This window comes from Zootoca vivipara, chromosome 4, assembly GCF_965207765.1.
Source record: "Zootoca vivipara chromosome 4, rZooViv2.hap1.1, whole genome shotgun sequence".
Taxonomy (NCBI): Eukaryota; Metazoa; Chordata; class Lepidosauria; order Squamata; family Lacertidae; genus Zootoca; species Zootoca vivipara.
The window spans coordinates 101,450,737-101,473,215 of NC_142587.1; the positions used below are offsets into that span (position 1 = coordinate 101,450,737).

The 22,479-nt window shown below is 49.0% G+C and overlaps 1 protein-coding gene across 1 annotated transcript in view; it reads right to left on the reverse strand.

Annotated features, from left to right (window-relative positions):
- Positions 1-281: 281 nt before the first annotated feature.
- The window catches only part of LOC118085028 (uncharacterized), a 46,511-nt gene continuing 24,313 nt past the window's right edge, over positions 282-22,479 (reverse strand). The window contains exons 7-16 of the mRNA XM_088669013.1: positions 19,007-19,487; positions 18,742-18,823; positions 17,701-17,783; positions 17,456-17,582; positions 15,098-16,875; positions 3,811-4,293; positions 3,526-3,607; positions 2,966-3,048; positions 2,722-2,848; positions 282-2,010 (exon numbers count right to left, since the gene is read on the reverse strand). Coding sequence (XP_088525139.1) covers positions 692-2,010; positions 2,722-2,848; positions 2,966-3,048; positions 3,526-3,607; positions 3,811-4,293; positions 15,098-16,875; positions 17,456-17,582; positions 17,701-17,783; positions 18,742-18,823; positions 19,007-19,487 — 4,645 coding nt within the window. The 3' untranslated portion in view covers positions 282-691. The remainder of the gene's footprint in view (positions 2,011-2,721; positions 2,849-2,965; positions 3,049-3,525; positions 3,608-3,810; positions 4,294-15,097; positions 16,876-17,455; positions 17,583-17,700; positions 17,784-18,741; positions 18,824-19,006; positions 19,488-22,479) is intronic.

Below are 22,479 nucleotides of genomic sequence, written 5' to 3' on the forward strand. Positions count from 1 at the left end.
GGGGGCTTTGTCAAAAGTCTTACTGAAATCAACATGCACTATTTCCACAGCAGTCCCCTGATCAACAAAGTTTGTAATTCCATCCATAAGAAAAAAGAAAAGAAAAGAAGGAGAGATTTCTCTGCCTTGACTTGTTTTTGAGAAATACATTCTTTCAACCTGTCTGGTTATGTTGTGAACCACCGTGAAATCTTCAGATGAAGGGCACAATTTTTTAAAAAAATGATTATAAGGAGGATATTGACAAGCTGGAACATGTGCTAATAAAAGCAACCGACGGCTTTATTTTATATACGCATTTATTTAATTTCCATACTGCCCTATACCAGGGATGCCAACTTGAATAAAATATAGAAGGGGTTTAGTAAGCCCCTCCTCGCATAATCAATCACATGGTGTGGTGCATGCATGCCATTTTAATGGGAATGCCTATCAACTGGGGGGTGGCACCCTCAAATATTTTTTGGGGAGCAAAGACCCCTCACCCTCAAAGAGTTGGCTCCGATTCCCTACACCCAGTTTTCAGGAAGGTTAAAACATAAAATCACAATATGAAAACACAAAACAGCCAGCCCCAAACCTGTAACCCCCATCTCACCAACACATTTTAAAAGAGGATTAGATGCCAATCAGCCAAAGTCCTTGTTAAAGTGGTGCATTTAAAGCTGTATACTGAAGTTATTTCCACCCTTCATATGAATTCTTTGATGGAAAGTGAGAGAGGAGTTGTGACCACATTCCACGCACATTCACATTCCTTTCCACATTCCACGCACTGATAGGGTTTCTCCCCTGAATGAACTCGTTGATGTGAAGTGAGATCGGTGCTCCGACAGAAGCTCTTTCCGCATTCCACACACTGATAGGGTTTCTCCCCTGTATGAATTATCTGATGCTTAATGAGACTGGAGCTCGTAGTGAAGCTCTTTCCACATTCCACGCACTGATAAGGTTTCTCCCCTAAATGAACTCTTAGATGTGAAGTGAGATGGCAGCTCTTCCTGAAGCTCTTTCCGCATTCCACACACTGATAGGGTTTCTCCCCTGTATGAATTCTGTGATGGTAACTGAGAGAGGCCTTCATACTGAAGCTCTTTCCACATTCCACGCACTGATAGGGTTTCTCCCCTAAATGAATACTGTGATGGGAACTAAGAGAGGAGCTCTTCCTGAAGCTCTTTCCACATTTCACACACTGATAGGGTTTCTCCCCTGTATGAATTCTGTGATGGGAACTAAGAGAGGAGCTCGTACTGAAGCTCTTTCCACATTCCACACACTGATAGGGTTTCTCTCCTGTATGAATTCTGTGATGGGAAGTGAGACCGGAGCTCTTACTGAAGCTCTTTCCACATTCCACACACTGATAGGGTTTCTCCCCTGTATGAATTCTGTGATGGGAAGTGAGTTGGGAGCTCTGACTGAAGCTCTTTCCACATTCCATGCACTGATAGGGTTTCTCCCCTGTATGCATTCTCTGATGGGAACACAGAGCGGAGCTGTCACTGAAGCTCTTTCCACAGTCCACACACTGATATGGTTTCTCCCCTGTATGAATTCTTTGATGGGAAGTGAGAGTGTCGCTCCGACTGAAGCTCTTTCCACATTCTACGCACTGATATGGTTTCTCCCCTGTATGAATTCTTTGATGGGAAGTGAGATGGGAGCTCGTACTGAAGCTCTTTCCACATTCCATGCACTTATATGGTTTCTCCCCTGTATGAATTCTTTGATGGGAAGTGAGATGGGCTCTCCGACTGAAGCGCTTTCCACATTCCAAGCACGGATATGGTTTCTCCCCTGTATGAATTCTTTGATGGGAAGCGAGATGGGCTCTCTGACTGAAGCTTTTTCCACATTCCAAGCACTGATAGGGTTTCTTCCCAATGGGATTTCTTTGATGGGAAGTGGAATTGGAACTTTTTCCACTTTCAAGATATTTATAAGGCTTCTCCATTGTGGGGATTTTGTCATGGTCACCCTTGTTCTTGATTTCCAGTCCATCATTATCTACAATGAAGAGAAATGGATTAGAGCCTCAGGGAGAAATTAATGAAGAATACTTGTTAGGAGTGGTAATAGAGGAATACCACAAGTGGCTTAGATGGATAGTTTTACTGAAGGGTTGGGTGCGTTAATTAACGGGGATCAACTGACATCCTTAGGGAAACTTGTGATTCGATAAGCCTGGCTCTTCTCTCGAATGGATTTTGTTTGGCTCCATTTCCAATGTCAGTCTTCTCTTTGGACAGCCAAAGACTGACGGGAGGAAAAACAAAAACTGAAAACCTGACAGAAGCTACTTCAACTTCCCTAACAACTCTGAAGTTTACAGTTAAAATGGTAGTTCAGACCAGCCTGATCCTTGTTTCAGAAGCTGCAACTGGAGGAAGAACATTCACAGAAAAACAGTAATTTACTGTTGAAGGTTTATTGTGGCAATATTGTTTAGGGAAGCTTTTAATGTTTAATAATTATTGTATTTTAATGGTTTTTGGAAGCCGCTCAGAGTGGCTGGGGAAGCCCAGCCAGATGGGCGGGGTATAAATAATATATTATTATTATTATTATTATTATTATTATTATTATTATTATTATTACTATTATTGAAATCCCAGGTGTTTTAAGGGGGCGCTGTTGATCTCTGTGAAAATATATGAGGTTCATCAGAGGTATTTTTTAATTTCCAGGCAGATATGATGATCCAATAGGGAGCCTTACCAAGAGAGGCCACAATCCCATGATTCTCCTCCATGACGTCCTTATGCAGACCTCTCTGGTCAGGATCCAGCAATACCCACTCCTCATCCGTGAAACGAACAGCGACGTCTTCAAAGCACACTGGACCCTAAAAGAAAAAGGGAAATGTCCTCCTCTGAGACAACACTGTTGTTCACCACCACTCCTTGACCTAAGACATCTTTCCAGCCCTTGGCCTCTGTTACCACAAGGCAGTTTCCCTGACCTGATCTGGTTCCACAGCCGCTGCTTCTCCTCTGTCGCCATTCAAAGATGGATGAAGAGGTCTAGCCAGTATCACTGTGTCACCTGCAAGAGGAAAAAGGTAAGGGGGAGGCCCAGAGTGCCTGCTTCTCTCACAGGCGAATCAATGCATCTCAAACTGCAGAGGGGCCTTTGAGAAAGTCTCTCCTGCTGAGAGTATTTGGATGTTGGGGCGCATTTCAGATGTTAGTTGTGAAAAAAAATATCTCCCCTCCTCTGGGCCCCAACTGTCTCCCCCAACAAAATACAGTGGTACCTCGACTTACGAAGACGATCCGTTCCGCGGCCGTCTTCGTAAGTCAAGGTTTTTGGTTCTCAAAGTGCCGCTACGGCACACGCGCCGACCGTGCGTGCTGCTCTGCGGGCGAAAGGACTTCTGGGGGTTATCGACTTCGGAAGTCGAAACCTTCGGAAGTCTAAGTGTTCGGATGTCAAGGTATGACTGTATGAAAAGAACCCACATATGAGTTGGAAAACCAACAGAATGAGACTAAACGGAGAAAGAAACTTCTCCCTCCTTACCCAGCTGCCTCTGTCTAGTGTCCAACGGAGGCCTCTCTGCCTCAGAAGAAATCTGACCCATTTCTGCAAAGAGATCATTTCCCTGAAAAAAGAAACAAGGATTCAAAACAGAGAATCGGGAGAAGGATTATAAAATTAATGTCAGGGCCAACAGCTTTAAGGGTGTTAGATCTCACGTAATGGATGCCTTCCCAGGGGGAAAAAGAGCCATCAGTAGACCATTATGGGATGTTCTCTGTCCTGTTTGGAGCCCCTTGGAAGTATCCAAAGGAAAGTCTCTCTCACCTGCTTTCTCTCCTCTGCCTGACTCAGGAGGAAACCTTCAGCCAGGGCCACCGCCTGGGAACTGGTCTCCGCTCCGCATTCCCTCACCCAGCTCTCCATCTCCGGGGGAAGGACAGCCAGGAACTGCTCCAAGATCACCAGGTCCAGCATCTCAGCTTTCGTGTGCCTTTCTGGCTTCAGCCACTGGTGGCAAAGGTGGTAGAGTCGGCTGCAAACCTCTCGGGGTCCTTTGGCCTCCTGACAGCAGAACTGCCTCAACTGCTGGCTCTGCACCTCTGAGCGGAGGGTGTCCTCCTCACCCAGGATCTTCTGCACTGGTTTTTCCGAAAATTCCACACTGCTCCCAGTTTGGATGACATGGCCTCTTCCTGTTCCAGGGCCAGATGAGTCTTGCTCATCCATCTGTGCTCTCAGGAAGCCTCTAAGAGATCGGAAGGAACCCTTTGCTCTTCTGCCAAGTTCTGTCTGTCTTAATGAGAAGTTCTAGCAAATCCTACAAAGCAAATACATTGTTCTGTTACAGAATTTGTAGGTCAGAAGAAGCAACAGGATCCCTGCGCAATCATGGATAAGTCTTCCTAGGAACCAGGGCTGGACGATTACAATGCAAAATGTGGAGGCAACTGAAGGGATTTCTGGGAAATGAACCAGCCTGGTTTCTCCTGCCTTCCAGTCAATGCATAAAGTCAGAACTGACTGACAAGGGAGTCATTTCTATCTTGTGAAAAAGGGATGCTTGGCTCTAGTGGGGGTCCTCACTTGGGGGTCCTCACGAGTTGCTCCCCCCCAACTCCCCTGCTTCTGACTCATTTTCCAGCACTTGGACTCTCTGCCATTCCCCAGACAGTCTCCTGGGGTGGGGTCCCTTTTTCTTTGCTCTGAGGGCCAGGTATGTATCTAGCCAACCGCCTGAGGCCAAAGACAGCTCTCTTTAAATTTAGGAGGGCTATTAATTATTATTATTCTATTAGATAGCTTAACACACACACACACAGCCAGATTTTAAATTTTTGTTAGAAACCGCCCAGAGTGGCTGGGGAAACCCAGCCAGATGGGCAAGGCACAAATAATAAATTATTATTATTACTATTATTATTGATGTCAAGGTCCCTGAAGGCTCAGTGAGTAGCAGTGCCCATTTCCGTCTCGGCTGGTTTTCCAGCAACAATCCCTTCGGGATAGAGAGGATGTGGTCCTGGGATGCCATGCTCTGGGTGCGAGGGGATTGCTGCAGTGGCCTCCGTGTGGAGCTGCCCTTGGAGACGACTGGGAAACTGGTCCGCAATGCAGCAGCCAGACTATGGGCTGGGATCCCTCTCTTTATTCCTGGCCTTTCTCTCCCACCTTTCCTCCCTCCCTCCTCCTAGTGGGTATTTTAATGGAGGGTCCCCCTCCTCGTCCTGCTTTGCAAAACCATTTGCACATGTTTCCTCTGTTGTGTAATGATGCTGAGCGACGTCACACAGAGTTAAAGTCCTAGGGACTCCTTTGTTTGAAGAAGGGAGATTTCGGGGGAGTTTGGGATCCTCTGATCTCCAGGAAGGAGAGCCTTGCAGACCTCGCCACCACCCCCCGCAGGACCCTCTCCTCCCTGACTTCATCCTCCCCTGCTGCAGCCCTGGGACCCCCACCTTCTCCCCATTGCACCAGATCAGGAGTGCAATGCAGCTTTTGCAGGGCTGGAAAGCAACCACGATTACACTTGCAGGTGGGGGGGGGTCTTTGGTCAGGAGGCCTTCGACCCTCCCTGGCAGGACCCTCTCCTCCCTGCAGCCCTGGGACCCCCCCCCCGGTCTCCCCACTGCACCCTCTTTGGAGAGAGAGAGAGGGAGGGAGGGAGGGAGGGAGGGAGGGAGGGAGGAGACTCACCCGACCATCCCAGGAGTGAAGGGACAGCGATGCAGCCCTTGCAGGAGAGACACCAAAGCAGGAAAGGACGACTGGGGAGGGAGGGAGGGGCCTTGGCTCTGGAGGACCTGGACCCCCCCTTGCTTCCTGTCCTCTCTAGGAAGACAGCTCGACAGCTCGGTTCCCTGTAACCCTTGCAAAGCCCAGCTCGTCCAGCTCTGCCTTCCGCGTTTTTCTCACTGGCGCGCATTGCACACTTCCAGAGATGCTTTTTGGTGTAAACCTCCTGCTTTCCTTTCCTTTCCTTTCCTTTCCTTTCCTTTCCTTTCCTTTCCTTTCCTTTCCTTTCCTTTCTAGAGTTTCCCCACAGGCTAACATTGGGCCAAGACCAGATCCATTGTATCCTCTTGGAATCGACACTTTCGTTGTTCTCTCCGCAGGGGGTCCCCCGCTTGTTCTGCAAACGGAGCTGAGCTTCTTCGCAGTTGCAATTTCAACACCGGCGCTGGGGGGCGCTGTTTTGCAATCGCTGATTGGCCATCTGTCCAATGCCATGATCCCGACTGGCTTCCCATTGAGAAATGGAGGTCCCTCTCTCCGTCACGGCGCCAGGGCTTCATCGCATAAGCAACCCCAGAAAGTGGGGGAGGCGGGTCGATAACAATATTAGGCGTATCACATTTATAGTATAATAAGCAGATTAATGGAAGAGTACACATGATTTCCCCACCTCCTTTTTTAAAAAAATGTTTTGATTTATCTTCATGGTACAAAAGATAATTTTAAAGAAAGCAAGGGTTGCCACAGTAAACAACCAATAACTTGTCCTGATGGAATTGCAGTCTTTCATCCTGCCATGTGTTACAAATTCCATTTGATTACTCTAAAACAGGCATGTCCAACAGGTAGATCGTGATCTACCAGTAGATCACTGGACGTCTGTGGTAGATCACTGGTAAATCACTGGCTCCCCCCAAAGAACCTCAACAAATTTGGCTCCCCTAAAAAAAGCTCAATTTTTTTTGCCCTGCACCTCCCCAAAATGGGGCTTTACTCCTCCCTAAAATAAGCTCAACAACTTTGACCTGAACCCCTAAAAAACGGGAGTAGATCACTGCCAGTTTTTAACTCTGTGAGTAGATCCCTGCTCTAAAAGATCACGCCACATTTTCCCATGAGTGCTGGGTGGATTCGGGCAACAGTCTTAACAATATATGTATTCAATAAACATTTCCATAGGCAAACAAAATTTAAGATACTTAAATTGTGGTGCCCAGAATTGAACACAGTATTCTAGGTGGGGCCTGAACAAGGCAGAATAAAGTGGTACTATTCCTGCCCTTGATCTGATTCTGCCTTCTGCCACATTGGCCTCTGCTCCCCGTTTAGTGTCGTCTGCAAATGTGATGAGCATCCCCTCAGTTCCTTCATCCAAGTCATTTATAAAGACGGTGAACAACAATGGGCCCAGGACAGAACCCTGCAGCACCCCTCTTGTCACTTTCCCCCAGGATGATGAGGAACCACGAAGGAGTCCTCTTTGGGTTCGGTCAGTCAAACCATTTTACCAACCTCCTCACAGAGATATCACAGAGGACTTTGTCAAAAGCCTTACTGAAATTCAAGCAGGGATATTCTGATAAATGACAAATAGAGTTCAAAGAAAATCTCCTTTATTTCATAACTTATGGTCCCCAGTCCAGGCGAAGCGAGGCAAAGTATGCAGCTCAGTCCAGGCTTTTATACATTTCGAAAGGTACGCCCATACGATACAAGAGCACTTGGATCCATCTCTCTTATGATACCAGGTCAAAAAGGTCGTTACAGCATGAGTGCCGGTTTCTCACATGAAATACCTTTTGGATCTTTTGCCGAGAGACATCACCCTTCCCTAGTTGGCCATCTTCCCAGATTTCTTGGGTCGTACTGACCTGACTCTGGCCCAGCATGCGAGGATATCTAGCTTATGACTAGCAGGTGAGTGGAGTCTATTATTATTATTATTATTATTATTATTATATATTTATTCGTTTTATAAAACGAAACATACAACACAAAAAAACACAAATTACACAATAAAACAAAATAGAAACACTACACACACAAAAAGATAACGTATCAATCTTCTAGCATTAATCTTTGTCAACTTCCTCCATTCCCTCCAAACTACGTTTCTTTATATTACTTCCTTAGTACTTTCCAAATCTTGATTCCAATCTTTTTAATAAACCTATCTAAACCTATTAATACTCTTAATGACTTATCAATACTATACTTCTCTCAAGATACAATTCTATTCTAATTAAATCTTAAAATTCAATACAATAATACTTAACTCAATCTTAATACAAAATAAACTTAACTAACAATCTTCTACAACCTCCTTTTACTTCCAAATCCTTTGCTAAGAACTACTAATCTTACAATTCTTTTCTAAATAAACTTTAAATTTCTTGTTACAGGTAGGTAGCCGTGTTGGTCTGAGTCGAAGCAAAATAAAAAAATAAGAATAAGATACATCTGAAGAAGTGTGCATGCACACGAAAGCTCATACCAAAATATAAACTTAGTTGGTCTTTAAGGTGCTACTGAAGGAATTTTTTTTATTTAAATTTCTTCCAATCTTCTTCCACCAATTCTTCCCCCTGGTCCCGGAGTCTCCCAGTCAACTCGGACAGTTCCATGAATTCTATCAGCTTCATTTGCCAGTCGTCCACCGTGGGTATATCTTCATTTTTCCAATTCCTTGCTAATACAATTATAGCTGCTGTTGTGGCATATAGAAAAAAGGTAGTGTCACAGTGGCCGGAGTGGGCTACTTCAGAGTAACGACGCTACGCAGCTCTGCATTTTATTCTTTTATTGGTGCTGCGTATTTACAGTGCTGAAGTCATTGCTATTTACACGGAGTGATGTGGTCAGTCGGTTCCAGAACCTCCGAATGGCTTTTGGCGCGTCTTTCTCCAACACAAAAGCTTTGGCAGACCCATCCTCTTTCCCCTCCTCTTTCTGCGTAATTCCGGAGTTGGGGGGATGGGTCTCCCCCCCTTATTCGCCCCTTCCTGTCCCACCTGGGACCCTGGCTCCTCTACCTTGCCTGAGCCTCGGACACGACTTCCTGCTTCCCCATTGGAATCGGAACTCTCTCTGCTTTCCCCTGTGCTCGGGGATGGGCTTGAACTCAGGAGGGGAGGGACTTCGCGATATCCCCTGTCCCTCACATCCACCCCCCTCCCAAGCTCTCCTTCACCCCTCCCCAGGTCCCCCTCCAGGTGTCGGTGACGACTGGAAGCCTAAGAACTCAGTGCCTTCCGAGCCCGTTGGTGTGAACACCTCCCCCCAGTCCTGCGATCCCCCCCCTTCCGCCTGGGAGGACGGGAATCCCAAAAAGTCCGTGGCGTCAGAGCTGGTAGGGGTAAAAATGTTCTGCCAATCTGCTCCTTCCTCTGACTGGGTGGATCTCGGTGACACCCATACCTCATCCTCTGGTTCCTCAAACTCCGCTTCCCAGCGCCATGGTGAACTGCTCTCCCGTGCTTCCTCCCCCTCCCCCTCCCTTTCCATGCGCCAGGGCTTGGGTCTATGGGGAAAGAGGGCGTGAAATTCTTCTACCAGGAATTCCTCCTGTATCTGAGTGGCTGGGACCCATTCATTCTGGGACGGTGGAGCATCCTCCCATGCCATGAGGTACTCCAGGCCCCCCACCCCCCTCCTTGAGTCCAGGATGGCCGTGGCCTCATTGAGTTGCTCCCTGCCTTCTCTCTCCCCCCCTCCCTCAGGGGTTTGTTCGCTGCCTCGGAGCCTGCTGCTTTCCCTGTACGGCGACAGCAGCGATCTATGAAACACTGGGTGCACCCTCATGTCCTCTGGCAGTGCCAACCTGTATGCCACCGGGTTGACCTGTTGCGTGACCGTGAAGGGGCCCAACCTTCTGGGCGCCAGCTTTTTGCACCTCCCTCTGATGGGAAGGCCCTCCGAGGACAACCAAACTTTGTCCCCCACCCTAATGACCTCCCCCGGTCGCCTGTGGCGATCTGCCCCCTTCTTGTACGCTTCCTTGGCTCTCTCCAAGTGTTCTCTGAGCTGCTGGTGCACCGTCTCCAGTTCCTCTGCCCAATCCTCAGCCTGTGGGCCCTCCTCCTCCCCCTCCCTCTCTGGGAAAGATCTGAGGTCGCGCCCGTAATTGGCCTTAAAGGGCGACACCCCTGTGGAGACGTGCACCGCATTGTTGTAGGCAAATTCTGCCAGTGGCAGGCGATCCACCCAGTCCGTTTGCCGCTGGCTGACGTAGCATCTCAGGTACTGCTGCAGAATGGCGTTGACCCTCTCCGCCTGTCCATTGGTCTGCGGGTGTCTAGCCGTCGACAAGCTGACCTCCACCTGCAGGAGGTTCATGAGCCGCCGCCAGAATCTGGAAACAAATTGGCGGCCACGATCCGAAATAACCCTTAAAGGTAATCCATGCAGTCTGAATACGTGATCCACAAACAGTTTGGCTGTCTCCTCTGCAGAGACCGCCCTGGCACACGGTATAAAGTGGCACATTTTGGACATGAGGTCCACCACCACCAACACTGCGGTCTTGCCCCTGGAAGAAGGCAGATCTGTGATGAAGTCCATGGACACCACTTCCCACGGCCTGTGCGGCGTGGCTAAGGGCTCCAGCAATCCCGGTGGCGCTGCTCTGACCACCTTTGCCCGCTGGCAGGTGTCACAGCCCCGTACATAGTCTCGAACATCTTCCCGCACCCCTGGCCACCAGAAGTGTCTCATGACTAGGTGAGCGGTTTTGTCCCTCCCAAAATGACCCGCCGTTGGGTTGTCGTGCATCTGCTTGAGGACCGTACGTCTAAGCTGGGTGGTGGGCAGGTACAGTGCACCCTTGTAGAAAAGCAGCCCCCTGCGTTCTGCAAAGTCTTTTGCCTGCTCCCCCCCCCTCTCAGTTCTCTGAAGATGCGGTTGGCAAATTCATCCGCTGCCGTCAGTGCTGTGAGTTCCGCCTCGCTCACCACTGCTGCTCCGCAGGACCATGCTGACGGGGGGAAAATGTGCCTGGGTGCCGGTGGCGCCTCCTCCTCCATGTACTCTGGCTTGCGGGAGAGGGCATCCGCCCTGACATTCTGCTCTCCCGGGATGTAGTGTATGGAGAAGTTGAAGTTCGAGAAGAACTCTGCCCACCGTATCTGCCGCTGGTTGAGCACCCTGGCAGTTCTCCAGAACTCCAGGTTCTTGTGGTCTGTGCACACCTGGATGGGGTGCTTGGCGCCCACCAGGAAGTGTCTCCAGTGCTGGAACGCAGCGTGGATCGCAAGAAGTTCCCGATCAAACACCGTGTAGTTTCGCTCTGGCTGGGTCAACTTCCTGGAGAAGAAGGCACAGGGTCTCCACTCTCTGTTGGCGTCCAGTTGCAACAAAATGGCGCCCACAGCTTTATCAGAAGCATCTGTCTCCACGCGTAGGGGCGCGTCCTGAACCACGTGGAACAGGTTCTGGTCTGAGGCGAACACCCTCTTGAGGCTTTCGAACGCTGCTTGCGCCTCTGGTGTCCACCTGAACTTCTGCTTGCCTCTCAGGCAGTCAGTGATGGGAGCCGTAACGCGAGAGAAGTTCTTGATGAACTTCCTGTAGAAGTTGGCGAAGCCTAGTAGGCGTTGGGCATCTTTGCGCGTCCTGGGGCTGTGCCAGTCCAGGATGGCCTGCACCTTGTCCTTGTCCATCGCCAGCCCCTTGTCTGACAGCTTGTAGCCCAGGAAGTCCACCTCCTTGGTGTGAAACTTGCACTTCTCCAGCTTCACATACAGGTGGTTCTCCTTCAGGCGCTGCAACACCTCCCTGACATCTTTCACATGCTGCACTGGGTCATCGGAATAGATAAGGATGTCATCCAGGAAGACCAAGCATTTCCTGAAGAGGAGGGACCCCAGGACGTGGTGCATGAAGGCCTGGAAGCATGCTGAGCCCCCTTGCAACCCGAAGGGCATCACCAGATATTCAAAAGAGCCCAGAGGCGTGAACATCGTGGTTTTCCATTCATCGCCTTCCCGGATCCTGATCAAGTTGTACGCCCCCCTCAGGTCTAGCTTGGTGAAAATCTTGCCCCTGCGTGCCGCTGTCAGGAGATCATCCACTCTGGGCATGGGGAAAGCCACTGGCTCTGTCACTGAATTCAGCCATCTAAAATCCACCACAAGACGGCGCTGTTGCGTGTCTTTCTTGTCCACCCAGAAGACTGGGCTGCCCCCTGCTGCTTTGCTTTCTCTGATGAACCCCCGCTGGAGGTTCTTGTCGATGAAAGCGCGCAGATCCTCCAGTTCCTGGTCTGACATGGCGTACAGCTTGGCTGGGGGTATAGTTGCCCCTGGCACCAGGTTGATCTGGCAGTCAAAAGGCCTGTGGGGGGGTAGGTGGTCGGACTCCGCTTCGCTGAAGACCTCCTGCAGGTCCCAGTACGGCTTGGGTATCGCCTCACCCCCTTTGACGTGCATGGTGGCTACCGTGGCTATCGGAGGCCCCTCCCCTGGTTGGTGCTGCATGCAATGTTCCAGGCAAAAGTCCGATCCAAAAGTGATGCACCTCTGGTGCCAACTGATGGAGGGGTCGTGGCGCGCCAGCCAGCTCATGCCCAAAACGATGGGGGGGTCTGAGATGGTGGTGACGTTGAATGCCAGCGTCTCTGAGTGCCTTCCCACCGTCATTCTCATGGGGGGGGTTTGATGAGTGATGGCCCCTCCCAGCAGCTCTCTGCCGTCAATGGTCGCCACGTGCAGAGGAAAATCCAGCTGCAGAAGCTGGATCTGGTGCTCTTCTGCAAAGTTTCTCGAGAAGAAGTTCGCTGACGCCCCACTGTCAATTAGGGCGAGGACCGTCAGGGGATAGCCATTTGGGAGCGTGAGCGTCACTTCTAGAACCACTCCTGCTCTGGGAGGGGTGGGCTGGCTCTGCTCCTCTCTGTGCGGGTGGGTGGGCTGGGGCTGTTGTCTGCTGACTGTGCCTGGCTGCTGCCCCTTGTCTCCTGCAGCCAGGCTTTCTCGTTTCCCTGCTGTGGTGCTGCGTCAGTGGGGGAGGGCACAACCGTTCCCGCCTTTCCTTGCCACTCCCTGCGATGTGGGCAGTCTCTGACGAGATGCTGGGGGGAGTTGCAGAGAAAGCAATTCCCACCCCTTCCCTCCTTGCGTCTTGGCGCCGCTGGGGTTTGAAAAGCCCGCGCGCGCGCGCGCTATCAATCTGCATGGGTTCCTGGTCCTGGCTGGCCCCAGGCGTGGCTTGAAAGGGTTGTTGGGGGAGTGGCTTCTCCTGCGACCGTGGGAACCAAGCCCGCTTTGCGCGCGTTGCTTGCTTGTCGCTCCACCGGGATTCCTGTCTCACCCCCACCGCCAGAGCCGCTTTGCTCAGCTGATCCATATTACTGGGCTTTGGACCTCTCGAGAGCTCATCCTTCACCTCCTCATGCAACCCCAAGTAGAACGCCGCTTGCATTGGGGGTGACTCCAGTTCCCACCCCAATCTGTGCACCAGCATGGTGAATTTCGCCCAATACGCGCGAACTGTCATATTTCCTTGGCGTAAATTATGAAGTTCCTCCTTAGTCTGGTCCATATGACTATCGGACGAATACATCGTTTTCAAACCTTCTAGAAATAGTTTTACATTCTTCATGCAAGGATTCTTTGTTGCGATTAACGGTCTTAGCCACTCCCTGGCTGCCCCGGTAAGGTGCTCCACAATAAACGCTACCCTGTGCTCATCATCAGGGAACTCATCGTGGTGCAGCTCAAGAGCATACACAATCTCAGTCTCAAAGCCCTGATATTCCCTCGGGTCTCCATTGAACTTGCTTACTAGGGTCCCGGCTCTCCTTCCTGGCAGCACTTGGACTTGGGGTGCCCCTCCCGCCTTGTTTTTCTCTGCATCCAGCTTGTTTTGGAGGTCTACCGCCACCGCCCTTAATTCCTGCTCTCTTTCCTGTAGCGCTCTCACCTGTTCCGCAAGTTGTAGCCGGTCGTCCTGGACCTTCTTAGTCTCTTCTTTAGCTGCCTTCAATTCCCCCTGCGCCTGCAGCGACAGCTGCTGCAGTTCTTGCTGGGCTTGCTCCGCGATCTGCCGCCATCTCTCCGCCTCTGACACGCTCATCCCGGCAACTCCAAAGTAGCCCAAAAAAGGATTCGGAGGTTGCTGTCACAGTGGCCGGAGTGGGCTACTTCAGAGTAACGACGCTACGCAGCTCTGCATTTTATTCTTTTATTGGTGCTGCGTATTTACAGTGCTGAAGTCATTGCTATTTACACGGAGTGATGTGGTCAGTCGGTTCCAGAACCTCCGAATGGCTTTTGGCGCGTCTTTCTCCAACACAAAAGCTTTGGCAGACCCATCCTCTTTCCCCTCCTCTTTCTGCGTAATTCCGGAGTTGGGGGGATGGGTCTCCCCCCCTTATTCGCCCCTTCCTGTCCCACCTGGGACCCTGGCTCCTCTACCTTGCCTGAGCCTCGGACACGACTTCCTGCTTCCCCATTGGAATCGGAACTCTCTCTGCTTTCCCCTGTGCTCGGGGATGGGCTTGAACTCAGGAGGGGAGGGACTTCGCGATATCCCCTGTCCCTCACAGGTAGTATCTTTCTTTTTAGATCCTTTGGCAAGATTCTCGCCTGTTCAACTGGTTAGGTGGGCTTAGTTCACTCACAGTTCATTCCTCATGTTTCTAGGCTGGCATTGCATAACCTTTGCATGAACTTTTTACCTTAAAGGCTATACCAGCTTGGGGATCATTTGCACTCAGATTGGTGGCTCAAAACAAATTCTGATCGACACCTCCTACAAAATCAAGATGCACTATTTCCACAGCAGTCCCCTGATCAACAGTTTGTAACTCCATCCAAAAAAGAAAAGAATAAAAGGAGAGATTTCTCTCACTTGACTTTCTTTTGAGAAAGCCATGCTTTCAACCTGTATGTTTATGTTGTGAACCACCGTGAAATCTTCAGATGAAGGCACATAATTTTTTTAAATGATAATAATAAGAAGGATATTAACAAGCTGGAACGTGTGCAAATGAAGGCGATCAAGATAGTTTTATTTTATTTATGCATTTATTTGATTTCTATAGCGCCCTACAGCAGGGGTGCCAACTTGAATAAAATATAGAAGGGGTTTAGGAAGCCCTGCCTTGGTTAAACAGTCACATGATGCGGTGCATGCATGTCATTTGAATGCCAATTCCTAGGATTTGGGGGGAGGTGCCCCCTCAAATATTTTATGGGGGGCGCAAAGACCCCTCACCCTCTAAGAGTTGGCTACTATTCCCTACACCCACACCTCTCAAGATGGTTACAACATTAGAATCACAATATGAAAAGATAAAACACACAGCCCAAAACATGTAACCCCCACCTCCCCACCAGATTTTAAAAGAGCATTAGATGTCAGTCAGTCAAAGGCCTTTTTAAAGTGGTGCCTTTTCCCCTAGCGCTGAAAGCTGTATAATGAAGGTTTTCCCACCCTTCTTATGAATTCTTTGATGGGAACGGAGATTGGCCTTTTGACTGAAGCTCTTTCCACATTCAAAGCACTGATAGGGTTTCTCCCCTGTATGAATTATTTGATGCTTAGTGAGATAGGAGCTCGTACTGAAACTCTTTCCACATTCTACACACTGATAGGGTTTCTCCCCTGTATGAATTCTTTGATGGGAAGTGAGATCGGAGCTGCGACTGAAGCTCTTTCCACATTCCACACACTGGTAGGGTTTCTCTCCAGTATGAATTCTCTGATGCTTAGTGAGATCGGAGCTATCAGCGAAGCTCTTTCCACATTCCACACACTTATAGGGTTTCTCCCCTGTATGAATTCTCTGATGCTTAGTGAGATCGGAGCTATCAGCGAAGCTCTTTCCACATTCCACACACTTATAGGGTTTCTCCCCTGTATGAATTCTCTGATGCTTAGTGAGATCGGAGCTGCGACTGAAGCTCTTTCCACATTCCACACACTGGTGGGGTTTATCCCCTGTATGAATTATTTGATGGGAAGTGACATAGGAGCTCGTACTGAAGCTCTTTCCTAATTCCAAACAATTATATGGATTCTCCCCAGTATGAATTCTCTGATGGGAAGTGAGATCACAGCTCTTCCTGAAGCTCTTTCCACATTCCAAACACTGATAGGCTTTCTCCCCTGTATGAATTCTCTGATGGGAAGTGAGATTGGAGCGCTGTCTGAAGCTCTTTCCACATTCCACACACTGATAGGGTTTCTCCCCTGTATGAATTCTCTGATGGGAAGTGAGATCAGAGCGCTGTCTGAAGCTCTTTCCACATTCCACACACTGATAGGGTTTCTCCCCTGTATGAATTCTTTGATGGAAAGTGAGAGAGGAGCTGTGACTGAAGCTCTTTCCACATTCCACACACTGATAGGGTTTCTCCCCTGTATGAATTCTCTGATGCTTAGTGAGATCGGAGCTATCAGCGAAGCTCTTTCCACATTCCACACACTTATAGGGTTTCTCCCCTGTATGAATTCTCTGATGCTTAGTGAGATCGGAGCTGCGACTGAAGCTCTTTCCACATTCCACACACTGGTAGGGTTTATCCCCTGTATGAATTCTTTGATGGGAAGTGACATAGGAGCTCGTACTGAAGCTCTTTCCTAATTCCAAACAATTATATGGATTCTCCCCAGTATGAATTCTCTGATGGGAAGTGAGATGGGAGCTCTTCCTGAAGCTCTTTCCACATTCCATGCACTGATATGGTTTCTCCCCTGTATGAATTCTTTGATGGGAAGTGAGTTGGCCACTCTGACTAAAGCTCTTTCCACATTCAAAGCACTGATAGGGTTTCTCCCCTGTATGAATTCTTTGATGGGAAGTGAGACTGGAGCTCTGACTGAAGCTTTTTCCACATTCCACACACTGATATGGTTTCTCCCCTGTATGAATTCTTTGATGTGAAGTGAGATTGATCCTTCGACTGAATCTTTTTCCACACTCCATACACTGATAGGGTTTCTCCCCTGTATGAATTCTTTGATGGGAAATGAGATCGGAACTCTTCCTGAAGCTCTTTCCACATTCCAAACACTGATATGCTTTCTTCCCAATGGGATTTCTTTGATGAAAAGTGGAATTGGAACTTTTGTCACATTCAAGATATTTATAAGCCTTCTCCATTGTGGGGATTTTGTCATGGTCACCCTTGTTCTTGATTTCCAGTCCATCATTATCTACAATGAAGAGAAATGGATTAGAGCCTCAGGGAGAAATTAATGAAGAATACTTCTTAAGACTGGTAATAGAGGAATACCACAAGTGGCTTAGATGGATGGTTTTACTAAAGGGTTGGGTGCGTTAATTTACGGGGATCAACTGACATCCTTAGGGAAACTTGTGATTCGATAAGCCTGGCTCTTCTCTCGAATGGATTTTGTTTGGCTCCATCATGGAACCCCCTCCATTTCCAATGTCAGTCTTCTCTTTGGACAGCCAAAGACTGACGGGAGGAAAAACAAAAACTGAGAACCTGACAAAAGCTACTTCAACTTCCCTAACAACTCTGAAGTTTACATTTAAATGGCCTGGGGAGTTCAGACTAGGCTGATCCTTGTTTAATAGGCTGTAACTCGAGGAAGAACATTCACAGACAAAAAAAACAGTAATTTACTGTTCAAGGTTTATTGTGGGAATATTGAAATCCCAGGTGTTTTAAGGGGCGCTGTTGAGTTCTGTGAAAATATATGATGTTCATCACATAGAGGTATTTTTTGAATTTCCAGGCAGATATGACAATCCCACAGGGAGCCTTACCAAGAGAGGCCACGATCCCACAATTCTCCTCCATGATGTCCTTATGTAGAGCTCTCTGGTCAGGATCCAGCAACGCCCACTCCTCATCCGTGAAACGAACAGCAACATCTTCAAAGCACAATGGACCCTAAAAGAAAAAGGGAAATGTCCTCCTCTGAGACCACACTGTTGTTCACCACCACTCCTTGACCTAAGACATCTTTCCAGCCCTTGTCCTCTGTCCCTCCAAGGCAGCTTCCCCTGACCTGATCTGTTTCCACAGCTGCTGCTCCTCTTCTGTCCCCATTCAAAGATGGATGTAGAGGTCTAGCCAGTATCACTGTGTCACCTGCAAGAGGATAAAGGTAAGGGGGAGGCCCAGAGTGTGAGCTGAGAGGGTTAATAGCTCAGCAATCGTCCTGTATCATGGGGCCTGTGCGTGCTCATGTAAACAGGAAGTACCTGTGTACTGTTGTATTTTTCTATTACTTGAGAACGCTGTGTGTTTATTCTGTCTGTCGTGTCGCAGCTTCCAGCCGGGATGGAGTTGAATTCACCAGGCTGAGCTGCCCTAAGCAATAAATCTTCTTTGTTTTAACGAACCAAGGAGTGGACGTGAGTTATTTCACAGGCACAGAAAGTTGGATAAAGTTTCTGCTGTTACGGACTATTATCTGAACTTGGGAGTAAAAATTTCTGGACTTTTAGAAACAGAGGCTTGACGTTCGTGACGAAAGCGGACTGGACGTCTGCTACGCAGCTAGGATTGTTCGTAGGCAGACAGATTTCTTTGCTATCTTCTGTTTCACAAAGCTGCGTTATTGAAAATTGCCAATCACAAAATTATCTCATACAGAGTGCCTGCTTCTCTCACAGGTTAATCAATGCATCTCAAACTGCAGAGGGACCTTTGAGAAAGTCTCTCCTGCTGAGTGTATTTGGATGTTTGGGTGAATTTTAGATGTTACTTGTGAAAAAATATATCTCCCCTCCTCTGGGCTCTGGGCCCCAACTGTCTCCCCCAGCAAAATACAGTGGTACCTCGACTTACGAAGACGATCCGTTCCTCAGCCATCTTCATAAGTCAAGGTTTTTGGTTCTAGAAGCGCCGCTACGGCGCATGCGCCGACCACGTGCCCCGCTCTGCGCGGAGAAAGGACTTCTGGGGGTTATCGACTTCGGAAGTCGAAACTTTTGGAAGTCTAAGCGTTCGGATGTCAAGCTATGACTGTATAAAAAGAAACCACATATGAGTTGGAAAACCCACAGAATGAGACTAAACGGAGAAAAAACTTCTCCCTCCTTACCCAGCTGCCTCTGTCTGGTGTCCAACGGAGGTCTCTCTGCCTCAAAAGAAATCTGGCCCATTTCTGCAAAGAGATCCTTTCCCTGAAAAAAGAAACAAGGATTCAAAACAGAGAACGGGGAGAAGGACCAACAGCTTGAAGGGTGCCAGATCTCACTTAATGGATGCCTTCCCAGGGGAAAAAAGAGCCATCAGTAGACCATTATGGGATGTTCTCTGTCCTGTTTGGAGCCCCTTGGAAGTATCCAAAGGAAAGTCTCTCTCACCTGCTTTCTCTCCTCTGCCTGACTCAGGAGGAAACCTTCGGCCAGGGCCACCGCCTGGGAACTGGTCTCCGCTCCGCATTCCCTCACCCAGCTCTCCATCTCCGGGGGAAGGACAGCCAGGAACTGCTCCAAGATCACCAGGTCCAGCATCTCAGCTTTCGTGTGCCTTTCTGGCTTCAGCCACTGGTGGCAAAAGTGGTAGAGTCGGCTGCAAAACTCTCGGGGTCCTTTGGCCTCCTGGCAGCAGAACTGCCTCAACTGCTGGCTCTGCACCTCCGAGCGGAGGGTGTCCTCCTCACCCAGGATCTTCTGCACTGGGTTTTCCCAGAATCCCCCACTGCTCCCAGTTTGGATGGCATGGCCTCTTCCTGCTCCTGGGCCAGTTGAATCTTGCTTATCCATCTGTGCTCTCAGGATGGCTCCGAGAGATCGGAAGGAACCTTTTAGTCTTCTGCCAAGTTCTTTCCGTTTTAATGAGAAGCTCTAGCAAATCCTACAAAGCAAATACATTGCTCCATTACAAAAGTTGTCTAATATCAGGGGAAGAAAAAGCATGGATGAGTCTTGGAAGGAACCAGGTCTGGACTGGACCACAGCCGAAACCATGACCTATCTTTTTTATTGATTGATTGATTGATTGATTGATAGATAGATAGATATATACTGTGTTTCTCCAAAAATAAGACACCTTCTTATATTTATTTTCCTCAACAAAACACACTATGGCTTATTTTCAGGGGATGTCTTATTTTTTTCTCCTTCTCCTGCCGCGGCTGGCATTGCTGCTGCGCTTATCACTATGTCTTAATTTCGGGGTATGGCTTATATTCCTTGAATGCTTAAAAATCCTGCTACGTCTTATTTTATGGCTACGTCTTATTTTTGGAGAAACGGGGTATTTAATTTGTGTAACGCTTTATATTTTAAAGGAACATTTTATATTTTAAAACATTACAAAGGAGGTCAACTACAGAATACATATTTAACATATTTAACCCTAGGACAGGTGGAAAGGGCCTTTTTAAGGAGGAGGAGGAGGAGGAGGAGGAGGAGGAGGAGGAGGAGGAGGAGGAGGAAGCAGCCTCTAGCGCAGAGGTTGGCAACCACTGGCCCATGGGCTGGATCCGGCCCACAGAGGCCATGTAACCGGCCCACGAGCCGCCTGCTCACCAATAATAATAATAATAATAATAATAATAATAATAATAATAATAATTTATTTATACCCCACCCATTTGGCTGGGTTTCCCAACAGAAATATTAAAATACACTAATTTCTTATTAGTGAGAAGAGAAGACTTCTCTTCTCTTCTCTTCTCCTCATGAGAAGAGAAGACTCCCTGGAAAAAACCCTGATGTTGGGAAAGATGGAGGGCACAAGGAGAAGGGGACGACAGAGGACGAGATGGCTGGACAGTGTTCTCGAAGCTACGAACATGAGTCTGACCAAACTGCGGGAGGCAGTGGAAGACAGGAGTGCCTGGCGTGCTATGGTCCATGGGGTCACGAAGAGTTGGACATGACTAAACGACTAAACAACAAACAACGAATTTCTTAAGGATAAAAATAAAATACAGTAATCTATTAAACATTAAAAGCCTCCCTAAACAGGGCTGCCTTCAGATGTCCTCTAAAAATCTGGTAGTTATTTTTCTTTTTGACATCTGGTGGGAGGGCGTTCCACAGGACAGGCGCCACTACCGAGAAGGCCCTCTGCCTGGTTCCCTGTAGCTTTGCTTCTCGCAGCGAGGGAACCGCCAGAAGGCCCTCGGCACTGGACCTCAGTGTCCAGGCAGAGTGATGGAGGTGGAGACGCATTTCAGGTATACTGGACCGAGGCCATTTAGGGCTTTAAAAGTCAGCACCAACACTTTGAATTATGCTTGGAAACGTACTGGGAGCCAATGTAGGTCTCTTAGGACCGGGGTTATGTGGTCTCGGCAGCTGCTCCCAGTCACCAGTCTAGCTGCTGCATTCTGGATTAGTTTCAGTTTCCGAGTCACCTTCAAAGGTAGCCCCACATAGAGCGCATTGCAGTAGTCCAAGCAAGAGATTGCCAGAGCATGCAGCACTCTGGTGAGACAGTCTGCAGGCAGGTAGGGTCTCAGCCTACGTACCAGGTGGAGCTGATAAACAGCTGCCCTGGATACAGAATTAACCTGCGCCTCCATGGACAGCCGTGAGTCCAAAATGATTCCCAGGCTGCACCCCTGGTCCCTCAGGGACACAGTTATCCCATTCAGGCCCAGGGAGTCCCCCACACCTGCCCGCCTCCTGTCCCCCAGAAACAGTACTTCTGTCTTGTCAGGATTCAACCTCATTCTGTTAGCCGCCATCCAACCTCCAACCGCCTCCAAGCACTCACACAGGACATTCATCGCCTTCACTGGTTCTGCTTTAAAAGAGAGGTAGAGCTGGGTATCATCCGCATACTGATGAACACCCAGCCCAAACCCCCTGATGATCTCTCCCAGCGGCTGCATATAGATGTTAAAAAGCATGGGGGAGAGGACAGAACCCTGAGGCACCCCACAAGTGAGAGCCCTGGGGTCTGAACACTCATCCCCCCCACCACTTTCTGAACACGGCCCAGGAGGAAGGAGCGGAACCACTGCATGACAGTGCCCCCAGTTCCCAACCCCTCTAGACGGTCCAGAAGGATGTTATAGTCGATTGTGTCAAAAGCCGCTGAGAGATCCAGCAGAACTAGGAAACAGCTCTCACCTTTGTCCCTAGCCCACCGGAGATCATCGACCAGTGCGACCAAGGCAGTTTCAGTCCCATGATTAGGCCTGAATCCCGACTGGAAGGGATCCAAATGGTCCGCTTCTTCCAGGCGTGCCTGGAGTTGTTCAGCAACCACTCACTCAATCACCTTGCCCAAGAATGGAAGATTTGAGACTGGGCGATAGTTGGCCATATTGGCCGCATCTAAAGATGGTTTTTTAAGAAGTGGTTTAATAACCGCCTCTTTCAGCGGGTCTGGGAAGGCTCCCTCACAGAGAGAAGCATTCACCACCCCACGGAGCCCATCGCGCAGCCCGTCCCGGCTAGCTTTTATAAGCCAGGATGGGTAAGGATCAAGGAGACAGGTGGTAGGTTTCACTTGTCCAAGCAGCCTGTCCACATCCTCGGAGGTAACAGATTGGAATTGATCCCACGCAACTGGACTAGACAGGACTCTAGCACTCCCCTGCCCCGGCCCTGCTCCCATGGTGGAGTCTACCTCTTCCCGAATCTGAGCGACTTTATCTGCAAAAAACTTTGCAAAATCGTTGCAGGAGATCATGTGGTCCGTGCTGGGCCCCGATGGAGCAGGTGGTTCCGCTAAATTGCGAACCACCTGGAAGAGTCTCCTGCTGCTGTTTTCTGCAGATGCAATAGAGGCGGTGAAGAAAGCTTCTTCGCCCTCGCTACCGCCACTTGGTAGGCTCGACACTGAGCTCTAACCCATGTCCGGTCAGCTTCAGAAT